Source organism: Neophocaena asiaeorientalis, unplaced genomic scaffold (assembly GCF_003031525.2).
Source record: "Neophocaena asiaeorientalis asiaeorientalis breed wild unplaced genomic scaffold, Neophocaena_asiaeorientalis_V1.1 scaffold91, whole genome shotgun sequence".
NCBI lineage: Eukaryota > Metazoa > Chordata > Mammalia > Artiodactyla > Phocoenidae > Neophocaena > Neophocaena asiaeorientalis.
Genome location: NW_020173198.1, coordinates 11,969,870 through 11,997,726, shown reverse-complemented (window position 1 = coordinate 11,997,726; position 27,857 = coordinate 11,969,870). Strand labels below are relative to the sequence as shown.

General features: G+C 40.7%; 1 protein-coding gene across 1 annotated transcript in view; it reads left to right on the top strand.

The window, feature by feature from the left end:
• The window catches only part of ERCC4 (ERCC excision repair 4, endonuclease catalytic subunit), a 35,167-nt gene extending 7,909 nt beyond the window's left edge, over positions 1-27,258 (top strand). The window contains exons 3-11 of the mRNA XM_024744620.1: positions 2,425-2,620; positions 3,505-3,712; positions 5,692-5,872; positions 6,867-6,995; positions 8,265-8,375; positions 10,876-11,473; positions 13,452-13,544; positions 20,317-20,429; positions 22,730-27,258. Coding sequence (XP_024600388.1) covers positions 2,425-2,620; positions 3,505-3,712; positions 5,692-5,872; positions 6,867-6,995; positions 8,265-8,375; positions 10,876-11,473; positions 13,452-13,544; positions 20,317-20,429; positions 22,730-23,463 — 2,363 coding nt within the window. The 3' untranslated portion in view covers positions 23,464-27,258. The remainder of the gene's footprint in view (positions 1-2,424; positions 2,621-3,504; positions 3,713-5,691; positions 5,873-6,866; positions 6,996-8,264; positions 8,376-10,875; positions 11,474-13,451; positions 13,545-20,316; positions 20,430-22,729) is intronic.
• The last annotated feature ends 599 nt before the right edge of the window (positions 27,259-27,857 follow it).

Below are 27,857 nucleotides of genomic sequence, written 5' to 3'. Positions count from 1 at the left end.
GACAGGACGGTAGGGTGCTCTGAGTTAGGCGGCTTCTGGGTTTGAGCTCACCTTCACCAGCTACCAGCTGTGTGACCTTGGGCAAGTTTCTTCATTTCTGTATGACTCGGTTTTCGCATCTGTAAATTGGAGACAGTAATAGTACCTTCCTCCTAGGATTATTGTGAGGATGAACTGAGATAATGTATGTAAAATTCTTAGCATCACGCATGGCACATAGTAAACATTCTCTGATTACTACTTATGATGTTCTTGGTCCTCAAGCAATTTAGTGGAGGAGACAGGTGTAAAGAAGTAATTACAGTGTAGCATGAGATACAGAGTTTTGTGGGAGCATAAAAATGTGGGACTAGAATTGCCCCAGAAGCCTAACCTGCTTGTATTTTTTTAAAGGGGGTGGTGTGGTCCTCGAATGATGTCACTTAACAGGAAGGACATGGCTTTGTTCTCAGACACTTGTGATTTGGAACCTTTGGTCTGCCATTTACTTGCAAAGTGACCTTGGTCAAGTTGCTTGCCTTTCCTGGTCTCATAGTAATACCTACCCCATGGAGTTATTGTGAGGATTCAATGAAATAAAAGTACCTAACCCCACTGCCCGGGATAGAATATTAGTTCTCTTCTCCTCCTTCTTCTAGATTCCAAAAGAAATGACAACCTTTTGGAGCACACCATTTTCTTAACTTGAGATTCACCTTTTCTTTAGAAGTCCATTTTTATTATTTCTAACTTTGTCATATTTCAGTCCAGGAACTCTGGCCCAATAGAGTACTTGGAAAAACCTACCTGCTAGGTACGGAATATTTTTTGAGCAGTAGATTAGTTATGTACACGTACTGGTGTTATTGAAAATCTTTTGTCTACAAAGTCCTAAATATCACTGTTAATTTTTACCATATTTGAAAAACAATTTTGCTTAGCTAGAATAAATTTTAGCTCCATCCACCTCAATCTAAAATTTAATCACCAAAATAGTAGAATCTGAATTGAGTCTATTGAACTACTAGGAGTCTTGGGTTACTATTGGTGTCATTTTCCAGATCCTAGGAGCGATGAGCATGGGAGCAAAAACATGCAAGTGCATTTATAGCAAATATATATGGTAACTGGCTTGGTTTAGGTCTAAAAGACTGAGAGTTATCATAGAATAATTGAGTTTTTGATCCAGAAATGACATCTGTGCACTCTTATGTCATCTCATGTCTCTCCCTAACTTTCCATGAATCCCACTGCACCACAATGGCATGTGTATATCATACATACGTATGAGAGATCGTCTGGTCCAGTACTCTAATTTTATAATTAAGGAAACACGTATGATTGTCCTTGTTTTTGTGATTCAGGGGTGTCATTATCACATCCACCCCACAAAACAGATGTTGAAGCATATTCATTAAAGATTTTTATTTCAGATGGACTAATTTACCTTTCAATTGAGTATACTCTGATTCTGAAAGTTGAATTCTTCTAATAAGTGATGGAGATGTTGCCCAGACTTCTGAAAGGCAGCTATTTTGCATAGTTCACATCTGATTCATATATTAAAAGAATGAGTGACCTGCTTTGGTTTCAGAAATTCTTCCTCCACCAGGCCAGACATGCCCCACCCCAGGCCTTTGCTGTTATTCCCTTGCCCGGAACTCCCTTGGCCCACATGGTCACAAGGCTCACCTCCTCGTCTCCATCCAGGCTTTACTCACTTAAGACCTCAGTGAGGTCACCCTCTCTAAAATTGCAAACCCTAAAAAATACAACAAACTAGTGAATATAACAAAAAAGAAGCAGACCCACAGATACAGAGAACAAATGAGTGGTTACCAGTGGGGAGAGGGAAGGGGAGGGGCCAGATAGGGGTAGGGAAGTAAGAGGTACAAACTATTATAAGCCACAAGGCTATATTGTACAACACGGGGTTCCCGGACCGGGGCACGAACCCGTGTCCCCTGCATCGGCAGGCGGACTCTCAACCACTGCGCCACCTGGGAAGCCCTAGCCAATATTTTATAATAACTATAAATGAAGTATAACCTTTAAAAATTGTGAATCACTCTATCGTACATCTGTAACATATTGTACGTCAACTGTGCTTCAATTTTTTAAAAGATTAAATAAGAAAATTGCAAACTGCCACCCCTCACACATACTCCCTCTCTTATTCCTCTGATCGTTTTTTCTCCTCAGCACTTATCCCTTCTAACCTACTAAATATTTTACTTATTTGTATTGTTTATTGTAAATGCCGCAGGACAGCTTTACGTGTTTTGTTCATGGCTGTATCCCCAACCTCGAACACAGCTTGCCCATGCTCAAGTAGGCATTCAAGAAAACTGTGATGAGTCAATGAAAGCGAGCATGAAAACGACATGTCTTTTCTGTACTTTAAATTTTGATTCCTGCCCTCCTCCCCACCCACCCCCCGCTCAGGCATCTTGGTGTACAGAGCTCACAGAATAATCGAGTCTTGTCAAGAAGCATTCATCTTGCGCCTCTTCCGACAGAAAAACAAACATGGTTTTATTAAAGCTTTCACAGACAACGCTATTGCCTTTGACACCGGCTTTTGTCATGTGGAGAGAGTGATGAGAAATCTTTTCGTAAGGAAGCTGTATCTGTGGCCAAGGTAAATAGCATTATGTGACCAGTTTCTGTGAGAGAACCTGCCGTAATTTAATTTTGCACTATAATGTAAAATTTACTGTCATTGCACTTGATACATGCTAGTCAGGTTCATAACAAGTACATCCAAATATAAATAAATGGTCACCACATTTGTGATTCTTTTAACAGCAGAGAGAGGTTTGATAGTTATTTTTCTGGTAGCTCAGGGCTATCACTTTCTTGTACATTTAGTGAAACCGCGCAGGGATCTAGAGGCTCACATACACAACAGCTTTAGGTGAACTGCAGATTTACTGGTTAAGATTCCAACTTCCACTTTGAGGGAAATAAAGCACCAAGATTTTGAAAAATCTATGTAAATTTCTAGGAAAAACATAAGGTATCAATTTTCAAAACATTTTGCAACCTCTGCTAATATGTATCTTGGTTATACTGTATGGTATTTGAGAGTAGTTATTGGCAGTCTTTTTCCTTTTTTGATTATACCTTACTTTAGGGATTGACATACTTTTCCTGTAAAGGGCCAGAGAGTAAATATTTTAGGCTTTGCAGGACACGCACCTGTCACAGTTATTCAACTCTGCCGTGACAGTGTGAAAGCAGCCATAGACAATACATAAACAATGGGCGTGGCTACGTGCCAATAAGACTATTTGTAAAAACGGGCACTGGGTTTAGCGCAGACCATAATTTGCTGATCCCTGCCTTATTTGAGTAATACTTCCATTCATAGAGGTTGAAAGTATTCCTGAAAACACTGTCATTTGGCTTTCCGTTTTGTTTCTTAATTGCAGTTACGAAAAGCTATTAGAGTATTAAACTGAGACCAGAAATACATAGCTCTTGCAACTCTAGAAAATATTTGATAAATGTTTGTCTCTTTAGGTTCCATGTAGCAGTAAACTCATTCTTAGAACAGCATAAACCCGAAGTCGTAGAAATTCACGTTTCTATGACACCTGCCATGCTTGCTATACAGACTGCTATTCTGGACATTCTCAATGCATGTCTAAAGGAACTGAAATGCCATAACCCGTCGCTTGAAGTTGAAGATTTATCTTTAGAAAATGCTATTGGAAAACCTTTTGACAAGGTACTCTTTATTTCTTTTCCTTTTTAAGCACCATTTGTTATGTTGTAATTTTTAAGAATGCAAGTTATTTTAATATTTACAATGTTCTTAATAGGAATTTGCTGTTATTTTAAAATTAAATTGGAGGTGATTTAAAGTATAGTTTCTTTGGTTTACTGGAAAGTAATTTGTAGTAGAATACATTGATTGGCGTATAAGCACAACTCTGATTTTTGCAGTTATATGGTGATTATCTCTTATTTTAAGTATATGTAAGAGGACGATGAATAACCTTTTGCTCTGAAATGGCAGCATTTGGATAGCTACAGATAGAAGAGTTTACATAAGAATCCTTCAAAATTTATGATCTCTTATTTGGAATAAAAATAATTTGGATGAGTTTTGATTACAGAGGAATGTGAAACTTGCTCTGTCTTAAAATTACATTCTGAATTGAGAAAATAGTAAGACTTTAGTGCAAGGAATTTTTATCTAATTTTTTCATCATAGATCAATATTAATTCCGATACGTAAATGTCTAAGATTGAATTGTACATACAGAAAATGCTGACTTTTAAAAAATTCCAGGCAGCTTTTTTTTTCATATTTTGGTAGAACAAGTTCTTTTCTTTCAAACTCTGAAGAACCTCTTTGTCACTGGAAGTAATGCATATTGATTTTTGAAAAGGAAAATTTAAGTCCTCATTTTTCTGATTCTTCCAAAGTCATTTTACTGTGAAATAATGATACATGAAAGTAATTCCATGTGTTGTGTGCCTCTGTTTTTAAAGTAGAGTTTATTATAATTTAGTGCATGGTATACCAAAAAAAAAAACTCTCACATTCTTTTAGTAGGATGTATATGTCCCTAGAAAACCAAAATATAATCAGATATGTTTTGCACTAAATTTCTGTTTATCATCACCTGGCCAGTGAAAGTCAAAGTATTGTTTTAGGTGTTCTTTTAGTAACCAAGACATAATTTGCACTTGTTAGAAAATTTGTAGATGATTTTACAAAAGAGGCATGTAGATGATTTTTACAAAAGATGATATACAAAAGAATTATATGTCCCAGTTTATCTAGGACAGTCCCAGTATCTGCATGTTATCCTGGAGTAATTATTAACAGTATCATTTCATTTTCACAAGAGTTCCAGTTTGGACAATAGATTATTTGGTCATCCAAATATATATTACTCCTGCTCAGTATTAAATATGTTAGATAAGATGCCATGTAGTGAAACTGCTTCCAAATCATGCTACATTATCCCTTTTAGTTACAGAAGCAGCTTGTGAAGGAAACGTGCATATATATAGCTGTGGATATGTAGATACCTACATAGTATATACATAAAGCTGTTCTGTGTTTTAGGCAACTTTTCAGGATCTTAAAAAGCATTCAAATTTAGTTGTTAATTTAACAAATATTTTCCCATACATGAATCACACTTAAAGAAAAAAAACTAAATATTTTATTATACCAACAGACTAAGGTCCACTGTTATTTAATTTGATTCCATGTAGTTTCTCTAGTTTATGTCCTCTGCTTCCTCGTGCAGCTGGATCTCACATCTCTATCCACCCAGGATGGGGTCTCGACCAAACTTGGCAGAAATTGAATGTATCTGAGCTACATGCTTTCATTCTTCATAAAAGCAAATAAATGATCATCTGATGTTTATCAGGCCTTTTTTCTCCTAATAATGTAAATATGGGTAACTATGAATTGACTCTATCTGATCATAAAGATTCTAGTGATGACACTCTGCTTTATATTTGAAAAATTAAACATTGCTATTAGAATCTTATGAACTTAAATTTTCTATTCACTTCCTTGGGAGATAATGTTTTATTATTGTGGCAAAATATACATAACAGAGTTTACCAGTTTAACCATTTTTATGTATACAAGGGATAATGTTTGTTGAAAGTATAATTTGTATTAATTATAGCTATATTGAACATCTTTTAGCAGTTCTAATTTTTTTTTTGTTTTAGACAATCCGCCATTATCTGGATCCTTTGTGGCACCAGCTTGGAGCCAAGACTAAATCCTTGGTTCAGGATTTGAAGATATTACGAACTTTGCTGCAGTATCTCTCTCAGTATGATTGCATCACGTTTCTTAATCTTCTGGAATCTCTCAAAGCAACAGAGAAGGCATTTGGTCAGAATTCAGGTGGGAGATAAAAATACTAATATTTATCCTAAGAGCTCATTTGAATAAAGTACTGGATTTTGGGGGGGAATCAGGTGTGGGGAGTGCTATATTCAGCTACATGGTATAGTAAGATTTCAAATTACGTTTTATGTTCATAGCACAAGGATGTAGGTTTTATTGATAGCTAATGTTTCCACCTACCTCTGTATAATCATATTCATATCCATTACAAGAGATTTTATTTCTAGAAAAGACTGTGTATATCACAGGCAGTCCCCAACTTAGAAATAGGTTGTGTTCTGGAAGTTTAGTTGTTATGAACTTAAAATTAATATTCCCTGAAGAAACAGGAAGGGAATATGGAGTTTCATCAGCTGAAGTGGTGAAGAATGAGAAGAGGTTTGTAGGGAAACATACATACGCGGCTGTCCACCATCTTGTTTTTTTACAAGTCACATCCTTCCCCCACTACCATGATCTTTCTCACTGTCTGGCTAAACCAGTGTTTTCTAAAGTGTGGTCCAGGGGCCCTGGGGCCAAGATTTAATACAAATAATATTTCTTAACTGCTTCACCAGGAATATTCTCGAGTCATAAACTACAAATGTGTAGCATTGAGGAACATACTGACTACTAGTACGCTTTGGGTTCCACTGCCTTCATCTGTGCTTGGACGCCAGCAGCGATACCTGCCAATGCTTCTGCACTATTATTGGAAATGTCAACACAGTGGAAAAAAGTCAAATAATGAGTTAGTATTATTATGAGAGTAGTTTTGAGGTCACAGACCCCCCCTTCCCCCCAAGAAAACAGCTTGGGGGCCCCCAGGGGTCTGTAGGCTGCACTTTGAAAACCACGGTCTAGCCAAACAGTGACAGAGGCCGTAACAAGGGAGAAGGTGTGGTTGGGGGATGAATAAGCTGGTGACCGGTTGATAAACAGGTCATGTGACCTTCAGAGATTCTCTGAAGTAAACTATACATTGAAGGCTTTTTTTTTTTAAACTTATTAGGTTGGCTGTTTCTTGACTCCAGCACCTCAATGTTTATAAATGCTCGAGCAAGGGTTTATCATGTTCCAGATGCCAAAATGAGTAAAAAAGGCAAACTGCCTGAAAAACTGGAGATTAAAGAAGAGCAAGGTATCTTGTATGCTTAAGTCTTCAAACGTGTCTTTTATTTAAGTATTTGGTGTGGAAATGCTTATCAAGTTACAGTATAACTTTAAATCTCCTTCGGCTGTGTGAAGAATGTGTAACTGCATGTAACATATATAATGTATGGTAGAAGTATTTGGTATGGATTCATTGCCAGGGGATTCCAAATAACAAACGCCAAATACCAATCAAGAGTATTCTTGCTAGGACTTCCCTGGTAGTCCAGTGGTAAAGAATCCGCCTTCCAATGCAGGGGACGCGGGTTCAGTCCCTGGTCAGGGAACTAAGATTCCCACATGCCGCGGGGCAACTGAGCCTGCGTCCCACAACTGGGCTCACACGCCTCAATTAATGAGCCTGTGTGCCGCCAAGTACAGAGTCCATGCGCTCTGGAGCCCGTGTGCCGCCAACTAGAGAGAGAAAACCCCCGTGCCACAACTAGACAGAAGCCCGTGCACCACAGTGCGGAGCCCGCGTGCTGCAACGAAAGATCCTGCATGCCGCAACTAAGACGTAACGCAAAAAAGAGTATTCTTACTACTACATAAGAATTACAGATTTTTTTTTTTAACTTCAGAATAATTACTATTTGGGCACTTGAAGTCTTAGTGGGACATTTTAACATCCCTTTTAGCTTTTAGGGGACATAAATACTAGAATGAGGCAAATAATGGGTTTTATTTCACACTCATCTAGTAAGTATAATAAATATCGTTGGTTTTTTTAAAGCATGGGATAGGGTTAATGTTTACTTTCTGCCTAGTTCAAAGGTCTGTTTCAAAACTTAATTAAATACATTAGTAATATGTTTGAGTACTTACAGAAATAAAAGTTTTATTGTTGTCTGCTTATATCCCATGTTCAAGATTGTGAAAATCTTGGGGATTTTAGAAATAATAAATACTGTTATTTTAGAAATAAGGAATACCAAGTCCTTTATTTTGTGTAGCAGTTTATATATAATGTCACAGTTGACAACTAACACATAATCATCTCTTATTAGTGACCACTCATATCACTTTCTCTCAAGGCATTATGGAACCTGCGTTAATGCTGGTTTGAGGTGTCTTCATTTAGACCATAAGGAGACCTTTCTCAAAGAAGCAGATTCTACCTATAGGGTATTATGAAAGAAGCTCAAAGGAGTGGGTGTATGGAGTGATGCCTGTGTTATCTGTTGTCTTAAAAGCCTTTGGAATACTTTATAGATAAATATTATCACATAGAATGAGGTTGTCTTTTACTTCTATACAGAAACAAGAAAGGAACTGGTCCTAGAAAGCAACCCAAAATGGGAGGCACTCTCGGAAGTATTGAAAGAAATTGAGGCAGAGAATAAGGAGAGTGAAGCCCTTGGTGGTCCAGGTAGGAAAAAAGGAGATAATGATATTTGCGTTCAAAATCTAGCAAATGAGTCTTTTTGATTAGCTCTTTACAAATAATTTATACTGTTATCTTTATCAAATGTAGAAGAGTAAGTGCCACATGAACACTGAAATCTTAGTGACAAGCGCCTATCTGTTCATTTGATGTGATTTTCTCCAGGTTGAATCACTGTATATTCATGAAAGCAGGCTGTTTTACTGGTTGGGTTCTCAGGACTTCTATTTAAAGATGCAACTAATCAACTATCATATATAGGATGGATAAAAACAACAAGGTCCTACTGTATAGCACAGGGAACTATATTCAATATCCTGTGATAAACCGTAATGGAAAAGAATGTAAAAAAGAGTGTGTGTGTGTGTGTGTGTGTGTGTGTGTGTGTGTGTGTGTGTGTATAACTGAATCACTTTGCTGTAGAGCAGAAATTCACAGGACATTGTAAATCAGCTATACTTCAATTAAAAAAAAAAAAAAAGATGCAGCAAAATCTCTACATATATATTCACCAGGCTTTAAATTTGGAATCCTCAAGGAGAAAGCTAATGGGCTTAAGTTTTAGGTTCTCAGCAAAAAGAAGCCTCAACTGTATTATAGAATGACATTGACCTAGGGCTAAAAAAATTTCAAGTTTTGGGGCTACTCTCTTCAAACACAAGTATACTAGTAGACTGAACCTGAACTGTAGACTGAACCTGAATTAAGTTTTAAAAATAAAACCAGATAGAAAATAAAACTAAATTTTAAAAAGTATCTGTTGAGGGAAGTATGTGGCACATATACACAATGGAGTGTCGCTCAGCCACGGGAGGAGACGAAGTTGAGCTGTTTGTGGTGGGTGGACGGCCCTGGAGTCTGTCATGCGGGGTGAAGTGGGTCGGAGGGAGAGGAGCAGGTGCTGTGTGCTGGCGCATGTGTGTGGAATACAGAAAAAAGAAAGAAAAAGGGGCGGTTCTGAGGAACCTAGGGACAGGACAGGAGTGGAGACACAGACGTGGAGTGTGGACTTGGGGACACGGGGACGGGGAGGCGTGGGCTGGTGGATGGGGAGGGTGGGGGGGAGGCGCAGGAGGGAGGGGATGTGGGGATGTGTGTGTGTGTGTGGCTGATATACTTTATTGTGGAGCAGAAACTGACACACCATTGTGGGGCAATTGTGCTCCAGTGAAGATGTTAAAAAAAAAAAAAATCTATTGAGACTTTGAACTCCTTTAAAGCAATGAAGGCAAGCACATAATCCTTATATGAGTAATTATGCTGTGATATTATCCCAGAACTTATGGTGCTGTGATTTAAGACCCAAAGTCATACATGTGTACTTAGAAAAAAAGAATAAAGAAGGGGAAAAAATTACATCTAGCAGCCACTGTTGACATTGGCATATTTCCTTCCTGGTTTTCTTTCGTGTATTTTCTGTTTCACATTGTTAAAGTTATAGTGTAGATATAATTTCTGGATATAGAATTAATGAGCCAAATGATACTGACATTTTTAAAGTTCTCAAGACATATTACCCCATTGATTTATAGAAAGTTTTTATCAATTTTCATTTCTTTTGGAAGTATAAGAGCTTATCTGTTTTTACCCAGCTAGCAATGACTGGAGATTCTGTATGTATTTGTGTGTGTATCTACATATACTACATATGTATAACAATTTTATTCATTTGATTGGAGAAAAATGTGATGTTGTTTCAAATTTTGATGCTTGGGGAGCTCAGTTTTTTCTCAGATGCATTTCTTCTTTTGTGAATTGTCTTAGTTTCCTTTGCTGGTTTAGAGTGTGTCCTCAGTTTGTATCAACTTTTTATATATTAAAGATATTAACATTTATCATAGTTACATAAAGTGGTTTTTTTGTCTTTAGCTTTTTTTTTTTTTTAGGCAAGAAGTGGATTTATTTAGAGATGCACATTCCATAGGCAAAATGTGGTCCATCTCAAAAGGCTTGGGAGCAGCCTGTCTTTAGCTTTTTTTAATGCAGTTTTTTATTCTCATAGAGTCAGCCAATTGATTGATCAGTTGATATCTTCTCACAGATATCAGTCTTCTCTGAGATTTCTTCCATTGCTTGTAAGCCTGGAAAATCATCTTCGTATGGAGAGGTGGAGAATAGTCATCTTTTTTTTCATGATGTATCATTTAACATTTGACTGTAATCTATTTGGAATTTATTTTGGTATTTCCAGATCCTCTGGAAAATTATTAATTAAAAAGAGCTTCTTTAAAGCCTCCATTATACCACAGCTATACTTTCGTAAGACTCTAAATATTTCTGGCTTCACCTTTACCCAGAAGATTTAAGTAATCCTGCCAGGGAGGCGAAAGCCTTTGATGAGCATCCGAGACCCTTTTTAAACAAATTGTAAAGTATCTTTAGCGCCAAGGGGTGAGCTGTGTCTCTGGGGAGGAAGGGACGAGGGGGTGCGTGGGGTAGGGCGACAAGTGCGGTAATCAGGACATAACGTTGTTTCTAATTTTAGGACACGTTCTCATTTGCGCAAGTGATGACAGGACCTGTTCCCAGCTGCGAGAGTACATCGCTGTCGGAGCAGAGACCTTCTTGTTGAGGCTGTACAGGAAAACCTTTGAGAAGGACAGCAAAGCCGAAGACGTGTGGATGAGGTTTAGGAAGGACGATGGCTCAAAGAGAATTATGAAATCCAACAGAAGGCCCAAAGGCCTCCGAAACAAAGACAGGGCTTCTGCCAAAGAGAGGGCTCTCAAAAAGAAGAAACCAAGGCTGACTTTAACTCAGATGATGGAACAATCTGAAGAACTGGAGGAGGAGGGGGGTGTCGAGGAGGGCTGTCCGAGAGACCTAAGCAGTAGCCCCGAAAGCTGCTTAGAAGAAATTAAGCACGAGGAGTTTGATTTAAATGTGTCCTCTGATGCCGCGTATGGAATCATGAAAGACCCCCTCACCATTATCCACCCACTCCTGGGCTGCAGCGACCCCTACGCTCTGACACGGGTGCTGCACGAGGTGGAGCCAAGATACGTGGTCCTGTACGACGCAGAGCTGACCTTCGTGCGTCAGCTTGAAATTTACAGGGCAAGTCGGCCCGGGAAGCCCCTGAGGCAAGTTGTAAGGAATATGAACTGTGATCGCATGGGCTTCAGTTTTGCAGTTCTTTAGGATTTAGCACAGATAGACCAGTTGCCCGTGGGCTTTCTTATCTTTAACGTTACATTGTTATGATGTTTATGAAACCTTATTTGGCATTCTGATCAGTCTGGGAAGTACCAGTGTGGGAAGTACGCATGGGAAGGAGGTCGAATGTTGTAGTGGATCCAGGAATCTGAGGGAATGCCCCCCTTCTTGTTACTTGCTCTTCTGCTGTTCTGTGCCATATTCTTTATGCGTCGGTTGTAGCCTATGGGGCACCGTCTCTGAACAAGCCTAGGAAATTTACAATATCCTAACTTCTACCAAATGTTAATGGAATTATGACTCAGCTAAATTTCATAATTCTAAAACGTCTTTCTTGTAAATCCGAAAAAGTGACTCTAAGTTACAGCCACATAAAACTAAAGTATTTGGGGAATTATTGTACCATGTATTCTTGAGTTTCAAGAAATATCAGATGAGAAAATGATGCCTCCCAAAGAATATAGTGTTCTGGCTCTCCGATTATCTGAGGGAAATAAACCTCAAAGTTAATATCCTGAACTCAGCCTGAACCAAAAGCAGAGCCAAAAGAAACCTCTCTAGCCAGTTTAACGAATGCAACCTTTCAGAGTAGAGGTGAATGGAGGAGGTGGACCAGAAATAACGCAGGATGAAGAGATGAGACAAAGCTGGTGAAATAATTATAGGCTGATAAATTTTTCATACTTTGCTGTTGATCAACATTGGAGATAGCTTGTGCACACAAAAGTTCTCTGTTGGGCTTCCCTGGTGGCGCAGCGGTTGAGAGTCTGCCTGCCGATGCAGGGGACACGGGTTCGTGCCCCGGTCCGGGAAGATCCCACATGCCGCAGAGCGGCTGGGCCCCTGAGCCATGGCCGCTGGGCCTGTGCGTCTGGAGCCTGTGCTCCGCAACGGGAGAGGCCACAACAGTGAGAGACCCGCGTACCACAAAAAAAAAAAAAAAAAAAAACCCAAAAAAAAAAAGTTCTCTGTTGCCTGAATATGGAATAGTGTGATATTTAGAAACAAAAGGTCAGACCAGAAGGGACCTCAGAGTTCAACCACTTGATCCATCAGTGGGAAACTGAGGCCCAGACATGGTGAATGGCTTGCCCTTGGCCACATGATACATTCGTGGAAGAGCTCAGGTCTCTGGACTCGTTGGCCAATGGTTTTTTCCCTGCCCGCACTTCAAAGAAATATAAACTAGGAAAATGAAGACCAAAAGAAAAATCGAGGGCTAAAAAGGGAAAATGTCTCTGATAGAAGGTGCTTCATTCAGCTTCTTAGCAACCAACAAGATAGGAAAGTTGGCCTTTTCTAAGAGAAAAGAATATGTCAAATTATTTTTTGAGGAGCTTGATATAATCCATGTCTTCTCTGTCTGTGTGTTTATATAAAATGTGTGATGACTCGGTTCTGTTAAGACATGAATAAAAAGGAACTGAGAAATTACTTGTGAAGGTAAAGGTCATACAGATTTCATTTGTTTATTTTTCACTAACATGAACTTTCATACGCTGGCCTTTATAACCACCATCCAACTTTTTAAACGATTGTTTGGCAGAGATGCAAAGAAAAAAGTTGAAAAAAGAGAAGCTGCTAAGATTGTGTTTTCTGATTTGTTTATAGTTATGAGGAAAGCATTATTCTATCCCTCTTTGTTATATTTCAGTGTTTACCTAAACTCTGCTCCTCCTTTTGATGAAAGAAGAAAAAAAAAACCCATGTGGTAATGAGACCTTTAACAGGTGGGGTTTCGGCTGCTTAATTTTAGTAAGTGTGTGATTAATGGAACCTTTTCTTCTCAGTCAAATATTTATTATTTGAACACTCTAGGTTGCTGATTTCAAATGCCATGCTCTTCCTTCCAGGGCTTAAAAATTATGTGTTTGCAGCCTAAAAGAGTTCTGTCTTAACTTGCAGGGTTTACTTTCTCATATACGGAGGTTCAACCGAGGAACAGCGCTATCTCACTGCTTTGCGGAAAGAAAAGGAAGCTTTTGAAAAACTCATAAGGTAAATACGTAGAAGATCAGTATGAAGGAATCAAAGGCCTTTGAAGATCCAGAGGCTTCTCTGAGTGGGGGAATATCTACTAGCCGTCAGGAAAGATGGAGAGAGGAAGCTGCTGGGGAGGGTCACATCAAGATACACCTGTAGTCTGATTCACTCCAGGGTTTATATACATCAATACACATTTCCTTTTCTCTTCCCCTGCTTCTCCACCATCTCCAGGTGCTTTTCAGGGGTTTAATAGAATAGAAATGTGAAGAAAACTGCTTTTATGTTAATAAAGAAATATAACATAAAACACCAGCCATAGAACTGAAACACTCTCTCCCCCTCCCCCATGTACAAGATTTCTCCCTTCCCTTGGAATCATTGTTTTTTCCCTTGTAAAGTTTCCATTGTCCATGGGTGGGTGACTGTTTTACTGTTTACTGGGAATTTTTTTTTTTTCCTTTTTTGCGGTATGCGGGCCTCTCACTATTGTGGCCTTTCCTGTTGCGGAGCACAGGCTCAGCTGCCAGGGCTCACGGGCCCAGCCACTCCGCGTCATGTGGGATCTTCCCGGACTGAGGCACGAACCCGTGTCCCCTGCATCAGCAGGCGGACTCTCAACCACTGCGCCACCAGGGAAGCCCAACTGGGAAATATTTTTATGACCTGGTCAGTTCAGATCAATAGAATCACTCTGGGAAAAATATTTTTTTAAAGGTGTGACATTGGTCTGAACAGATGTGTGTTTTTTGAGAATAAGTAGCCTTTAATGTTCCAAATCCAAATAGAAAAGGCTTTTGGTTTAACGTAAGGAAAATGTTTCTAATTGAGATATTCACAAACTACATGGCTACCTCTTACTCCTGCAAGCATTTGAGAAATCTAATAGCCTCCCCCAAGGGATGTTATCAAGGAAATGGCAGCTTGGTGAGAGAAGATGGATCAGATGCTCTCTAAGGAGCCGCAGAAGCCAGGGCGGGGGCTGGACAGGGCATCCTTGATCCGAGCCAGAGAAAAGGCTAGACCGGAGGAGACCATGGCCTGGCCTGGCAGTGGTTGGGCCAGACCAGTCTTTCAAGCCTCAGACATTGGCAATATATCAGTGACAGCGAGAGGGCAGAAATCATTTGTAGTGGCAGTTAGCCAGGACCTAGACAGAATTTCAAAATGGACGGCCATCCTTCAACACTGGCTGTGGGCTCTCAGTATATGCTTAAAATATGCAGATACCCCAGTTCATCCAGGGCATGCGTTCCCAGAAACAGGAGTGCTTATTGAATCAGTGTCATTGAGTCCGTTTGAAGAAACTCAGCACGGTTCGTGGGCAGTTCTCTTCCCTTCCTATCCTCTGTGATTGTGGCATGCCTTAGCCATGGATTCTTGCAGCTATTGGCCCTACAATTATTGGTCAGTCCTTTCAGCTTATGAAAATATGTATTTTTTTTTCAACTTTGATTGAAGCGTAGTTGTGTTAATTACTGCTATACACAAAATGATTCAGTTATACATATATGTACATTCTTTTTCATATTCTTTTCCATTATGGTTTATCACAGGATATTGAATATAGTTCCCTGTGCTATACAGTAGGACTTTGTTGTTTATCCATCCTATATATATACTAGTTTGCATCTGCTAATCCCAAATTCCCCATCCTTCCCTCCCCTAGCCCCCTCCCCTTTGTGAAGTCTGTTCTCTATGTCTGCGAATCTGTTTGCATTTCGTAGATACGTATTTTCTATTAATGTGCTCTATGGGATAGTTTATATGTGTGTACATATGCTTTTTGAAAAAGTATTCCAGAAAGTGTTATAAAAAAACAGGTATTATGCAGACTACCTCTTCTTATCTAGAGCTTTTTAGCGCCTCTCTGTGTCTCCTAGACCTTCATCTCCCAAGACTCAAACAGTCAACAGATATTTCTTGAGCATCTATTATGAGCCAACCCCTGTGCTAATGTTAAAGTGCTGGAGTTACAGTGGTGCAGAAAAAGGCTCTGTCCTGCCTCCTAGAGCTTATCCCCTAGTGGAAAAGACAAACATTGAATGATTATGAATAATATCATAAATAGACATGGGCAGAGGGCGGCGGGCTACAAAGGTAAAAGAAAAGGGTATCCTACGAGAGTCTGTCAAAGAGATCTGACCCAGTGTGGGATGTCTGGGATGGCGTCACTGAAGGAATGACCTTTAAGCTGACCCGTGGAGCATGTGTGCTGGTTGCTAAGTGGACAAGGTGGGTTGCTAAGTGGACAAGGTGGGCCAGGGGTTCTGTTGAACAAGGGTGCGTGAAAGCTCCGAGGTGCACAAGGCCTGTTAAGGATTTAGAACTTGACTTTGTAGCCAGTAAGATAGCACTGAAGAGTTCTAATTAGGAAAGTGACATAGAGTATTTTTTAAAGGCTCTCTCTGGCATCAAACTGAGGAATGGATAGAGCAGGGAAGTAGTCAGGAAAGCTGCTGCAATTGTCTGATAAGAACCAGTGGCAGCCAAGATTAGGTTGATGGAGAGAAGGGGACAGATTTAAGAGATATCGAGGAAATGGCATCAAAGAATTGGTGCTACTGGCTGTGGGCCAGTACCTCCTAATTGCTCCTTCACTCTTTTTAAAATATCCTTTGCCTAAGGCTTCTCTGATTAAAGTAACTGTCTCTAAATCACAAATGAGCACATGGAGCTAAAATATTCAGATTAGGTTGTTGGTGTTCATGTTGAGGGTCCCCAAGACCACCCCCAGGCTCAGTGATTCACCAGAAGGACCCCCAGGAGTCAGAAAAACTGGTATTCTCGCAGTTACGGTTTATTACAGGGAAAAGGACACAGAGTAAAATCAGAAAAAGGAAAGAACACACGGGGCCAAGTCCAGGAAAATCCAGCATAAGCTGCCGAGTGTCCTCTCCCAGTGAAGTCGCAGGAACGTGCTTAATTCTCCCAGTGGCAGTGTGTGACAGCACACGCTCAGTGTCGTCCACAGGAAAGCTTACCCAAGACTTGGAGTCCAGCGTTTTTATTGGGAGTCAGTCGTATAGACATAGTACTCAAGTGACAGACTCCAGCTCCCTGGAGCAAAAACAGGTATTCACTAGAAATCACACTGTTGGCATAAACCATCTGATCACACTGGTGCCGTGTGGCTCCAGGCATATAAAAACCCTCTTATCAGGCATTGTATTCCAAGAGCTCAGACCTCAACTGCCAGAAGCTGGCCAAGGGCTTCTGGGAAGACAAGCTGAGGAGACAGGCCTTTCTTGGGAATGTGCGGGGTTTGAGCAGCCCAGGCCTGCTCCCTTAACCGTTTCCTGCACAGTGTTGTAGCTAAGGGGGGCCTGGTAGGCTCTGAGTAGGTGAGTTTTATGCTCCAGGCCTCCTTCCCGTGACTGCCTCTTCTCCAGTGCATCAGAACCTGGCCTAGAAAAAGAGTGCTGTCAGTGGATTGTAGCCAGGTATCGGGGACCACATGCCATTCCCGGCTTATACAAGTGATTTTACACTCGAAGGGCTCAGTGACAAAGCTCGGGTAAGCCTGGCACATACTGGAAACTTCACTCAGCAGAACCAAGGATACGGACTTTCTCCTATGTTTCAATCTCTACAGTAATTTCCATACCAGGTTTTGATGTCATTTTATCTATGGTCTGGCATAATTTTATAAACTCTCAGTGGTGATTGTCTACTTATTATGTTAGATCTTCCCATATTACACAGATAGTTATGCCGTTCAGAATCTTAAGATATTTACTTTCCCAGAAAACTTGGGGAATTTGAGAAGTGTTTGTTTTGAAAAGCAAAATATATGTGAGGTGCATGGCTGAAAGAGCATTTGCACTAAGCCTGGACTTAGAGAAAAATTTGATGTGAGACCGAGGGAATGTGCTTTTGCCAGGACCTCCATGAGTGATGTTGTAAGAAGAAAAGCAATGCTACTATTTAAAATAACCAGAGAGGAATGAATCAGGCGAACTGGCAGTGAAAGGACTGTTTGACTGGACCGGAGATCAGTAGATTACAGATGACAAGTAAAGAGAAAAGAAGTTACACTTGTAAGTACTGCTAATAAAATGCTCCCTGCGTCAAAAAATTAGTAATAACATTCTGAGTATACATAGTTTTGGAGAGGTCACCACTTTTCAAAGAAAAAGGTTATTAGCTTATTTGAAATTTTACAGTTAGAAAATATCACAAAATGGGTTAAGGCTTGAATAAACGCCCATTTGAAGAGACTTCTAGTCCAGTGTCTCCTCCCTGTGTTATCACGTTGTACAAGCTATTCAAATATCACTGAAGATGTTAAAGCAAAATTAAGAAACCACAGTACTTTAAGTGGAAATAGGGACCTGAATTGTTTAATTATTATTTTGTGTCTATCACAAAGAGTAACTTGAAAAATTATGCAAATGTTGAAAGCAAGAGACTGAATATAAGTATGGCAAATTTCTGTTAAACTAATTTGAGTTACTGATTAGGAAGACTTAACTATTTTCTTCACAACCCTGGTTTCATTTCAGGAATATATTTTTTTCTCAGATTCAGTTTGCAGTTATAACATTTCATAGTAAACTAGCTGTTTTTTAACAGTATTAACTGAAACAGTTGTGGAATCATTTGAAAGAAAATCTTCTGTTTTTTAGCATAATCGTGGATAATTAGGGGATGAGGTTACTACATGTAAGAAAAGTACGGTTATAATAACAGCTGACGTTTATATAGTGCTTCCCATGTGCCAGGCACTCTTCTGAGTGCCTTACATATATTATGTGATCCTTTTAACAGTCTCTTTGAGGTTAGATTTTAGTATCATCCCCATTTTACAGACGAAATTGAGGGACAGAACCATTAAACAACTTGCCTAAAGTGGTTTCAAATTCACAGAACATGGGCCCAGAGTCTGCATTCTAACTCGCTGTGCTCTACAGCCACAGTTACAAATTAACCAGGAAATGAGGATGCCCTCACGTGTGATAGCTTAGCCAGTAAGGTAAGTGGAGATAAAGAAGAAAAAGAATCCCCCATGTTGATCCCAAATATAAAAGAAAAAGAAATTTAAGAGCAGTAAGTTTTTTGAACGGTTTGCCCCTTACCCCCAGCTGGAGTCTAGTAGGTGTAACGGGGCAGTAATGAGTGGCTGCCAGAGCCATTGTCACTGCAAAGAATCCTTCATCAGTAACACTTGACAGCGGTACTGAGAATGACGAGGGAGCATGGAACTGGAACTATTGCCTGCCTCCTTGCGATCTATTCATAAAATGTTATACTGATAATAACCTTGCATTTGTATATTGTTTCAAATAGTAAAGAATTTAAACTTGGAGTTTCTGTTCTCTGGTGGAATCTCTTCGTGGTACCCTGCCCTAAAACATCACATATCCAGAGTGGTTGGGGAATTGCTCCATCTGATTTTATTTCCTTTCATTGGAAAATCCTTTTTGTTTGAGCCCTTGTTGAAATCATTAGTTGCTGATGAAGATTCCTCTTGTTTCACCTTCTCCGGCCTCTTTTATTGCAGTCAGTCAGTTCCACGGTTTTCACGTTGCCGTGAAACTCAGTTGCAAGCCCCACGGGGGCAGAGACCCATCCTTATACATCTTTTCTGTCAGCCTGGCACAGAGGAACACACAGTGCTTGCTCTTTCCTGAACTGATTATAGCATCTTTTACTGGTTTTGAAAAATCAGACTGTGGCACACCTGGCCTCCTCTCCCTGTGGTTATTGAGGATCTTGCCATGATTCTGGTTCCTAATTACAAATCTGAGTTAGGATTGTACAGGCTTGTCAATCTACCGGGTTTAAGATACTGAGCTTCCTTGAAGACAGGAATTATCGGATACAAATAACCGTATTTGTATCCAAAATACCTCGCACAGCATGTGGGAGCCCTCTGTAAATGTTTTAAGTAAACGCACGAGTGAATTGATGCTGCTCTACTGCATAACCTGAGATGTTGATTTTTTTGTTTAAATCTTTTGTTGGAAATTTGCTTTCTAATATTAATCTTGATTTTCCTTTAAAACCGAGGATGTTTAATGGGGCCTCCCACCTGGAGTTTTTTAAATCAAAGCTTAACCATGTATTGTTTTCATTTCTTTAATCATTGATTTTTTTTTTTTTTTTTTTTTTGGCTGAGTTGGGTCTTTGTTGCTGTGCATGGGCTTTCTCTAGTTGTGGTGAGCGGGGGCTTCTCTTGTTGCGGAGCACGGGCTCTAGGCACACGGGCTTCAGTAGTTGTGGCACATGGGCTCAGTAGTTGTGGTGCACGAGCTTAGTTGCTCTGCGGCATGTGGGATCTTCCTGCACCAGGGCTTAAACCCATGTTCCCTGCATTGGCAGGCAGATTCTTAACCACTGCGCCACCAGGGAAGTCCCTAGTCATTGATTTTTAACCATTCTATTTATGATTACTCTGAAAATATTGGGATATAAATTATTTGAATCCTTTTTACTGTTCAGTAACACATTTAGCACATTTTAATAAAAAGTTTCAATAATCTCTCTGTGGCATTTTTCACATGCTTATTTCATGCCGCAAAGTGTTTAGAGGACATACAGAATAGAAAATAAATAACAGTATTTTTTAACTCTGGAAGATGAGCAGGAGTACCCAACCAAGAAGCTCTTTCTGCTTCCTTTACACATCACTTGACTGTGCATATTTACTTCTAGTGTTTCCTGTATTCTCTTTTACCACTACAGTTATGTAGATCATTTTGTATATTATAATTTACAAGAGATTAAAATCTGGAATTTTGAAATTAGCTCAGAAATGTTGAAGATGTTTTTCTCCCACCCCCAGGGAAAAGGCTAGCATGGTTGTTCCTGAAGAAAGAGAAGGCAGAGACGAAACGAACCTCGACCTCGTAAGAGGCTGTGTATCTGCAGGTGCTCCCACCGACACACGCAAAGCCGGTGAGTCCTGCCCTTTACCGAACACTCCTGCTGCCTGTGCAGGAGGCTGTGAGGTTCCGGAGTTTCTCTGCAGAAGCTTGGTTTTTCTCAGTAAGCTCTTAAATGTGGCTGTCTGCTCCCATACCCTGGTCTCAGTTGGCTGGTTACTAGCCACGTGTCCTCCCTGGATCTCGGGCTCCTCACCTGTAAGGTAAGTGGGGTTGTGATCTATGCACCGGCATTGGAAATGAGTTACACTCCAGCATTGGTTGAGATTCAGAATGTACTTCTGCCAAGAAACTTTTGTAAATGGTGATTAGGTTCTTACCTTTACCTGAAGAGGCCAATTTGCCCATAGATAAAGAGTCAGGATTGTTTGGGGTGCGTTCCCACTTCCATATCTGTGTTTGTTGGTTGCTTCTTGGCGCTTTTCCAGATCCCAGGTGTGTGGTACTCTCACTGCCATGCAGCGTCCCAGCAGTGGCTTCACCAAGACCTGCTGGATGCCACGTGCACTGTGGTACAGGGTTAGCCATGTCCCACGCCCCAGGCCCCATTTTCCCACGTCAGCAGCTGCTTTCAGCCAAGAGGCGTGGGAAAAACAATACAGTTGAGCCCTTTTCTCCTTTGGTGGGGTCCAGCGCAGTTAAAGCAGTGGGTCTCAGAATTTAGCGTACTTAAGAATAACCTCTGATGCTTGTTAAAACTGTAGATTCACAGACCCCAGTCCATAGCAATTCCAAATCAATAGATCTGAAATGGGGTCAGCGTCTGATGGACATGGTCCTTGGACCGTATTGGGAAACACTGCCTCAGAGTATCTTTTGAAGCAGATTCCTATTAACTCAAATAGGCTGTGGGCATGTCATGCAGAACAGCAGGATGTCAGGCACTATGAATGAGGTAGTTTGGAGCAAGTAGGTACCACACAGAAAGCTGTTCACAGAAATCTGCCCTTTCGAGTTCAGCCCTCTAAGCGCTTGTGTTAGCTTTCCTTTGCTGCTGTAACAAATTGCCACAAACTTAGTGTCTGGAAACAACACACATTTATTATCTAACAATTATTAAATTACAATCCGAAGTCCGAATGGGTTTCACTGAGCTCAAATGAAGGTGTGTGCCGGGCTCTGATCCCCCTGGAGGCTGCAGGGGAGAATCCCTTCCTCTTCCAGGTTATCCAGGCCACCTGCATCCCTTGGCCCATGGCTTCTTCCTCCCACTTCAAGGTCAGCAGCTCCAACTCTGAGCTTCCTGCTTCCCTCTTTCATTATAAAGACCCTTGGGCCTACCTGGATGATACAGAATAATCTCCCAATCTTGAGAGCCTTAATTTAATCACATTTCCAAAGTCACCTTTGCTGTGTAAAGTAACATATTGGCAGGTTTCAGGGATTAGGACATGGACATCATCAGGGGGCCGCCATTCTGCCTACAACAGCACTTTTGAGTCCTTCAACCAGCAGCGTTGGCATCACGTGGGAGCCTGTTAGAAACGCAGGGTCTTTGACCCTATTCCAGACCTACAGAAACAGTAGGTACTTTAACTCCATCCCAGGTGATTCACATGCACGTTAGTGGGAGAAGCTCTGTGCTCTTGTTTTTCCCAGCTTCTCCCATTTTCCCATCTCTGGACTCATTGATACAAGCACTAAAAGCTCCAAATTTTTTCACAGCAGTCCACAAGGCAGTTTATGCAGAGAACATTTCTAAGCATCTACTATGTCCTAGGAATTGGGACGACGATGATCAGTAAAATGTGGTCAGTGCAACAGTGAGGGACCATAACGCAGGGGTCCCCAACCCCTGGGCCACGGACCGATACTGGTCTGCAGCCTGTTAGGAACCGAGCCGCACAGCAGGAGGCGAGCAGCGGGTGGGTGGAGCTTCCTCTGCAGTTCCCCATGGCTCTCCATGGCTCACATCACTGCCTGAGCCAGCCCCCCCGCACCCACACATCCCACCCCCGTCCGTGGAAAAACTGTCTTCCACGAAACCAGTCCCTGGTGCCGGAAAGCTTGGGGACCACTGCCGTAGAGGAACCACAGAGGGAAGATGATGGCAAATGCTGGTATTTGTGAATTCTGAGTAAGGAAGTACCGCGAGACCCCAACTTCCTACCAGCTCTATTTAGTTTAAGGGAAATAGCCTTAAACTGTAAATAAACCTTTTTATAATACGGAAAAGTGTGGAATAACATGTCATACTGTGTAACCAGGCATCGGAGATTAACAGCGGAAACATAGATTTTTAACTTTGTGCTCTGCCACCTTTGAGAGTTATTCCTCAGTGACGTTACTTAAAGTGCCTCTTTTTCTTCATAGGCGGCCAGGAACAGAATGGTACCCAGCAAAGTATCGTTGTGGACATGCGCGAGTTTCGAAGCGAACTCCCATCTCTGATCCACCGTCGGGGCATTGACATTGAGCCAGTGACCTTAGAGGTCGGAGACTACGTTCTGACTCCAGAAATGTGCGTGGAGCGCAAGAGCGTCAGTGATTTGATCGGCTCTTTGAACAATGGCCGCCTCTACAGCCAGTGTATCTCCATGTCCCGCTACTACAAGCGGCCGGTGCTTCTGATCGAGTTCGACCCCACTAAGCCTTTCTCTCTCATGTCCCGAGGTGCCTTCCATCAGGAGATCTCCGGCAACGACATCAGCTCCAAGCTCACGCTCCTCACGCTGCACTTCCCCAGGCTCCGGATCCTCTGGTGCCCCTCCCCGCACGCCACCGCAGAGCTGTTTGAGGGGCTGAAGCAGAACAAGCCACAGCCGGACGCGGCGACGGCCATGGCCGTGACAGCCGATTCCGAGACCCTCCCCGAGGCAGAGAAGTATAATCCCGGTCCCCAGGACTTCTTATTAAAAATGCCAGGGGTAAATGCCAAAAACTGTCGCTCCCTGATGACCAACATTAAGAACATCGCCGAATTAGCAAGCCTGTCCCTCGACAAGCTGGTGCTCTTGCTGGGGAACGCGGCAAATGCCAGGCAGCTCTACGACTTCATTCACACCTCCTACGCAGAGGTCCTCTCCAGAGGGAAAATGGAAAAATGAACGGTGGTGCCTGTTTTCTTATCCCGTGACTATGCTTCTCAGCTGCTCCTTGCCTGCCCTCACAGGTCCTTATTCATTATTAGCCCAGTAGCTCATTCTCTGCCAGTCTTTGAATGATTAGGCTGTTTCCTGGGTCAGGGGACCAGAGGCCAAGGCTGGGCTCTGAACTTTGCGTTCAGGAATCATTTTTACTTCCCACGCCTGCTCTCCTCCTTCCCTGCACCATCCATGCCAGGTCTAGTACGTTCCATTTTTACACGAGGTGTCAGGATCAGGGAAAGTGTCTACAGGTGTTTATAGAAGGCCATTTCTGAAACATGCAGAAACTTAGGTTTCCTCCACAGACTGAAAACGCACCATCGTGTTCTTACCCTCTGTCTACAGAGGGGCTCCCAGGACACTGAGAAGGGAACATCTCTGCCATTGCCGACCTGTTCTCCCCTCCGTGTTTTCCTTAGCTGCGTGCTTCTCCCACCTGTCTGCCTCTGGGATAAATTCATGGGGACTTCCTACTGCTAATTTAAGAAAGGCAGCCTCCTCTAAAACCGGCCAGTCGGTCTTCTGATCACCTGAAGATATGAGGCACGTACTATAACTATAACTGGATTGTTCAAAACCAGTATTTTTAAAACATAAAATGAATTACCAGTTTATGGAATTGGATGGCGTGGGTGAAGGAGCCCTGAAAATGCTCCGTTTTTATAGCTGTTTATCCTCCTAAGTCCCAGCAGAGTCTCTTAGACTTCCTCCTTCCCAGCCTCTCCTCACCTGTCCTGGGACCCCCAGCTCGGGTCCTCTCCTGGGTCTCCGCCCCCCACGTCCCTGTGCCAGAGCAGCCTCCTGCGTCTCTGTGTGGGGACTGGCACACAAGCAAAGGAGGGACCCACAGCTTTTAAGATTTGATTTTCCTTCCATGAGTTGAGTCAGAAGGGTTGTAAGGAGATGGAAGATCAATGCATAGAATATGTAAAAATCCTAAAGAAATATATATATATTTGAAAATCCATAAAGAAAACAGTCTCATTCCAAACCTCCTTCTGGTCCTTACTGAAGTATATGTACAGGACATTCACAGCATCTTTGTGCAGTTTTTAAACTTTTATATTGAAACATTATTAACTTAGGTATTATTCACATATTTAGTGATGTGCAGTAAGTTTTTACCTCAAGAGCTGCTGTAGACATCAGTTCTGCTGGCCGCATCACATAGGGTCACATTTTGTCGGCCGTGTTTTTATTTGTTACACTGTTGGAACTCGGAGTCGACAGTGGACCATGTAACGCAAAATGGTCTTCAACTTTAACAGAAGTCTTTCAACTGTCCTCTCCAAACTGAACCTTTCATCTTGATTTCTTGGTATGTCGACGTATGTTGAAGTATATGGATTTTGAACTCTATACAAGGATACCACAAGAATGAATTAAGGGGTATCAAGGAACCATATTTGTTGTCGTCTAACTCTGTAGAGTGACTTGGAGAGGAGAGAAGAAGACAAGAAACAAAAATTAGTTTAAGGCAGAATAAAGATTTGGGCTACTAATTTTGTCCCAGGGTTAAAAATATACCCTTGAGAATAGGAAAACAAAAATGTCAGGCACATATGTTAACTTTCACTTTTGTATGCATTTATTTATTTAAGCATTCAGTCATAGTTAAAAGTACATTAAAATAGATACCACCTCAAATAGTAATGGTTATTATAATTTTGCTTCACTCTATCCTAGCACTTCTGCTTGAGAGATGTAATTTCTGTTTTTTTCTCCTGGTATAATTCCACCTGCCTTTTATTCTCTCATTACGTAAAAGGAAAATCCTAACAGAGCACATTCTTTGGTAAGGGTTTCACTCCAAGTTAAGTTTTCAAAAATAAGCTCTCAAAGCTACCATTTTAAACAGTCCTTGTTATCTGCTACAACATAGAAAACAGTCTTAGTTGTATTTAGAGAGCCAGTGTCTTCTGTCTCCCAAATTCTGTTATTTGCTGTTGTACCTACTAGACATCTTAAGACAGTGCGCCAGCTCATGTGTGTTTGAATTATGAACGATAGTGTCTAATGAACTCTAAAATGGTCATTATAGTTGAAAGGCTCTCACTGCCACTTCCTCTCCCAACTAAAATATATTTGGTGTCTCCAGTTGTGGAAAGCCTTCAATACAACCGTCATGTATTTACTTTTGCCAAATTCTTTTAAAATTTTTACAATCTAAGAATCTTTGGCAAAGAACTAGAAATGCATGCAGTTGCAAAAAACTGTATCACTTTATTTTCTAGCATCATTTTATTAACTTTGCCTTTTTCTTTCAAAATCACAAACATCCAGTTTACTTATGAACTCATGCTTAGCTTTTTAAAAACCTTTTTTAAAAACTTGAGACCAACATTATTCTAGGTTAAAAGTTTTTTGCATAAAACTTTGAGCATATGAAGTATTGTGAGAAGTCGTTTTCAGTTTTAAATCACAGTGTCTCTTGATACTTTCTTGAAGTTATATAAGAAGAAATCATTTATAATGGTGGCCGTAAATAATATCCTTTTGGCAGTAGTTACTGTTTTGTTAATCTGAGGCTTAGTATGTCTTTACATCTACGTATGTTTGGGCACGTCCAGAATGCAGTTTCCCAGCTCATGAGGGACTGAAAATAATTGTCTCATTTATCAACCCACTGAGACACAGAGGGTTAAGTCTAGATTCAGTTGTGTTGAGATAACAGAATATAGAGTTAATAAATGGCCTCCAGCAGGAAAACCTACACTGAAGCGAATCTGGAGAGGTGGGTTAGGGGAGAAAGACAGGAATTATTAGTCTTTGCTTTAGTTTTTCAAGCATAATTTGATTTTCTTTTGGCTCAGAAAACTTCTTTAGGGAAATTCCCTTTTGTGTTCAGTTTAACCTACAAGTGTCTCCTTAAGAACCAACATTTTAGGAAAAATTCTTTTCTCAGGCTTGGGCATATTAAAATTTACCCAGACTTTGACATGAGTTGTCACTTCTCTTCATTATTTTGCTTTCTATTTTGGTTTATAGCTATTTCCTGTCTGATTCTGGACTTCAGTGCTTAAGTTACCATCTTTATCCATGGGTATTCGGTGGCCTACACCACTGTTGTTTTTTAATGTAAGGGTATATAAGCCAAAATTTGTATGGGAGGGAGACCTAACCATTTACATCAATTTGTAACAGAGTTGTTTGTGTGTGTTTTAATAACGTGTATTTATTCAGTATTCTCCTCAGCATTCTGTGGGCAAAATAAAAATAACCATGTATAGTGAAAGGGAATGTATTCCCAGTACATTATAGTTACCAGTGTGTTGGTAAATATAATTTAAAATTCAGAGAATATTTAATTGGTTTTTTTTACGCAGAGTAAACGATTAAAGCTGAAATGCACTTTGAACCACTGCTTTGGCATTTGACTTGCTTGGTAAACCCAGTTTCTAAGGCATCAGAGTATTTTTCTTTTGGTTATTTTCCTTTACTGTTTTTCATTTTGTAACGTGTCCTTAAGGAGGGGGGAAAACCATTCTCCTTTTGAAAATACTCATTTGTTGACAATGTAATGAATATGGGGTAAGTATAATGCCTGGGACACCTTAACTCAACAAAGATTAATTTCCTGCCACCCCTGACTCATACGTTTTTGTTCCTTTAACATTCCTTTTAAAGTTAAAAGAAGTAAATTACTCTTTTAACACATTGCGAATTTGTTGTAGCCTCTTAAACAAGTTAATCATTAGTTTACTAATTGACTCATTTCGATGATTTAAGTATTTTGCTTCTGCCTTGAAATGTAGAACCGAAACCCTCTTTAACATAAGGTGTCAGACAGTTTATTTCTCAAAATGTTTTAATGTCCGAATACTCTGGTAGAATGATGAACCCTTACTCAGTAGTAATATAACTCACATGTATTAGCATTTGTGCTTTATCTCATTTAATCCTCATGGTAAAACCATAAAGGTACTATTACTTAAAATCCTCTTTTACAATGATGAAACTGAGGCACAGAGAGGTTAAGTAATTTTTCCAAGGTCACCCAGTAATAAATGGAACCATGATTGGAAGTCAAGCAGTTTGACCCCACAGCCCATGATGAAAAACTGGGGGCAAAGGAGGGCCGGTGGAGAGTGGGAGACTGTGCTTTGTGTCCCCTTTCATAAATCTAATGACAAATAACAGAAAAAGCAGATTGGTTTGTTTCCATGCCTGTCAGAGAAAAGTGTCAAGAGCAGGTATGCAAAACTTGGAAAGAGGTCCAAGAGAGTACTGAGTACCCTTACTCTGTAGACCTGGATGTTGCCTAGTGACCTCTGCTGCCCAGGGATTATCTGATTTTCTAGGGCTGGGAACCTTTTGCGGACTGATTAGGAAGGCTATTTTGCAAGCTTATAAGA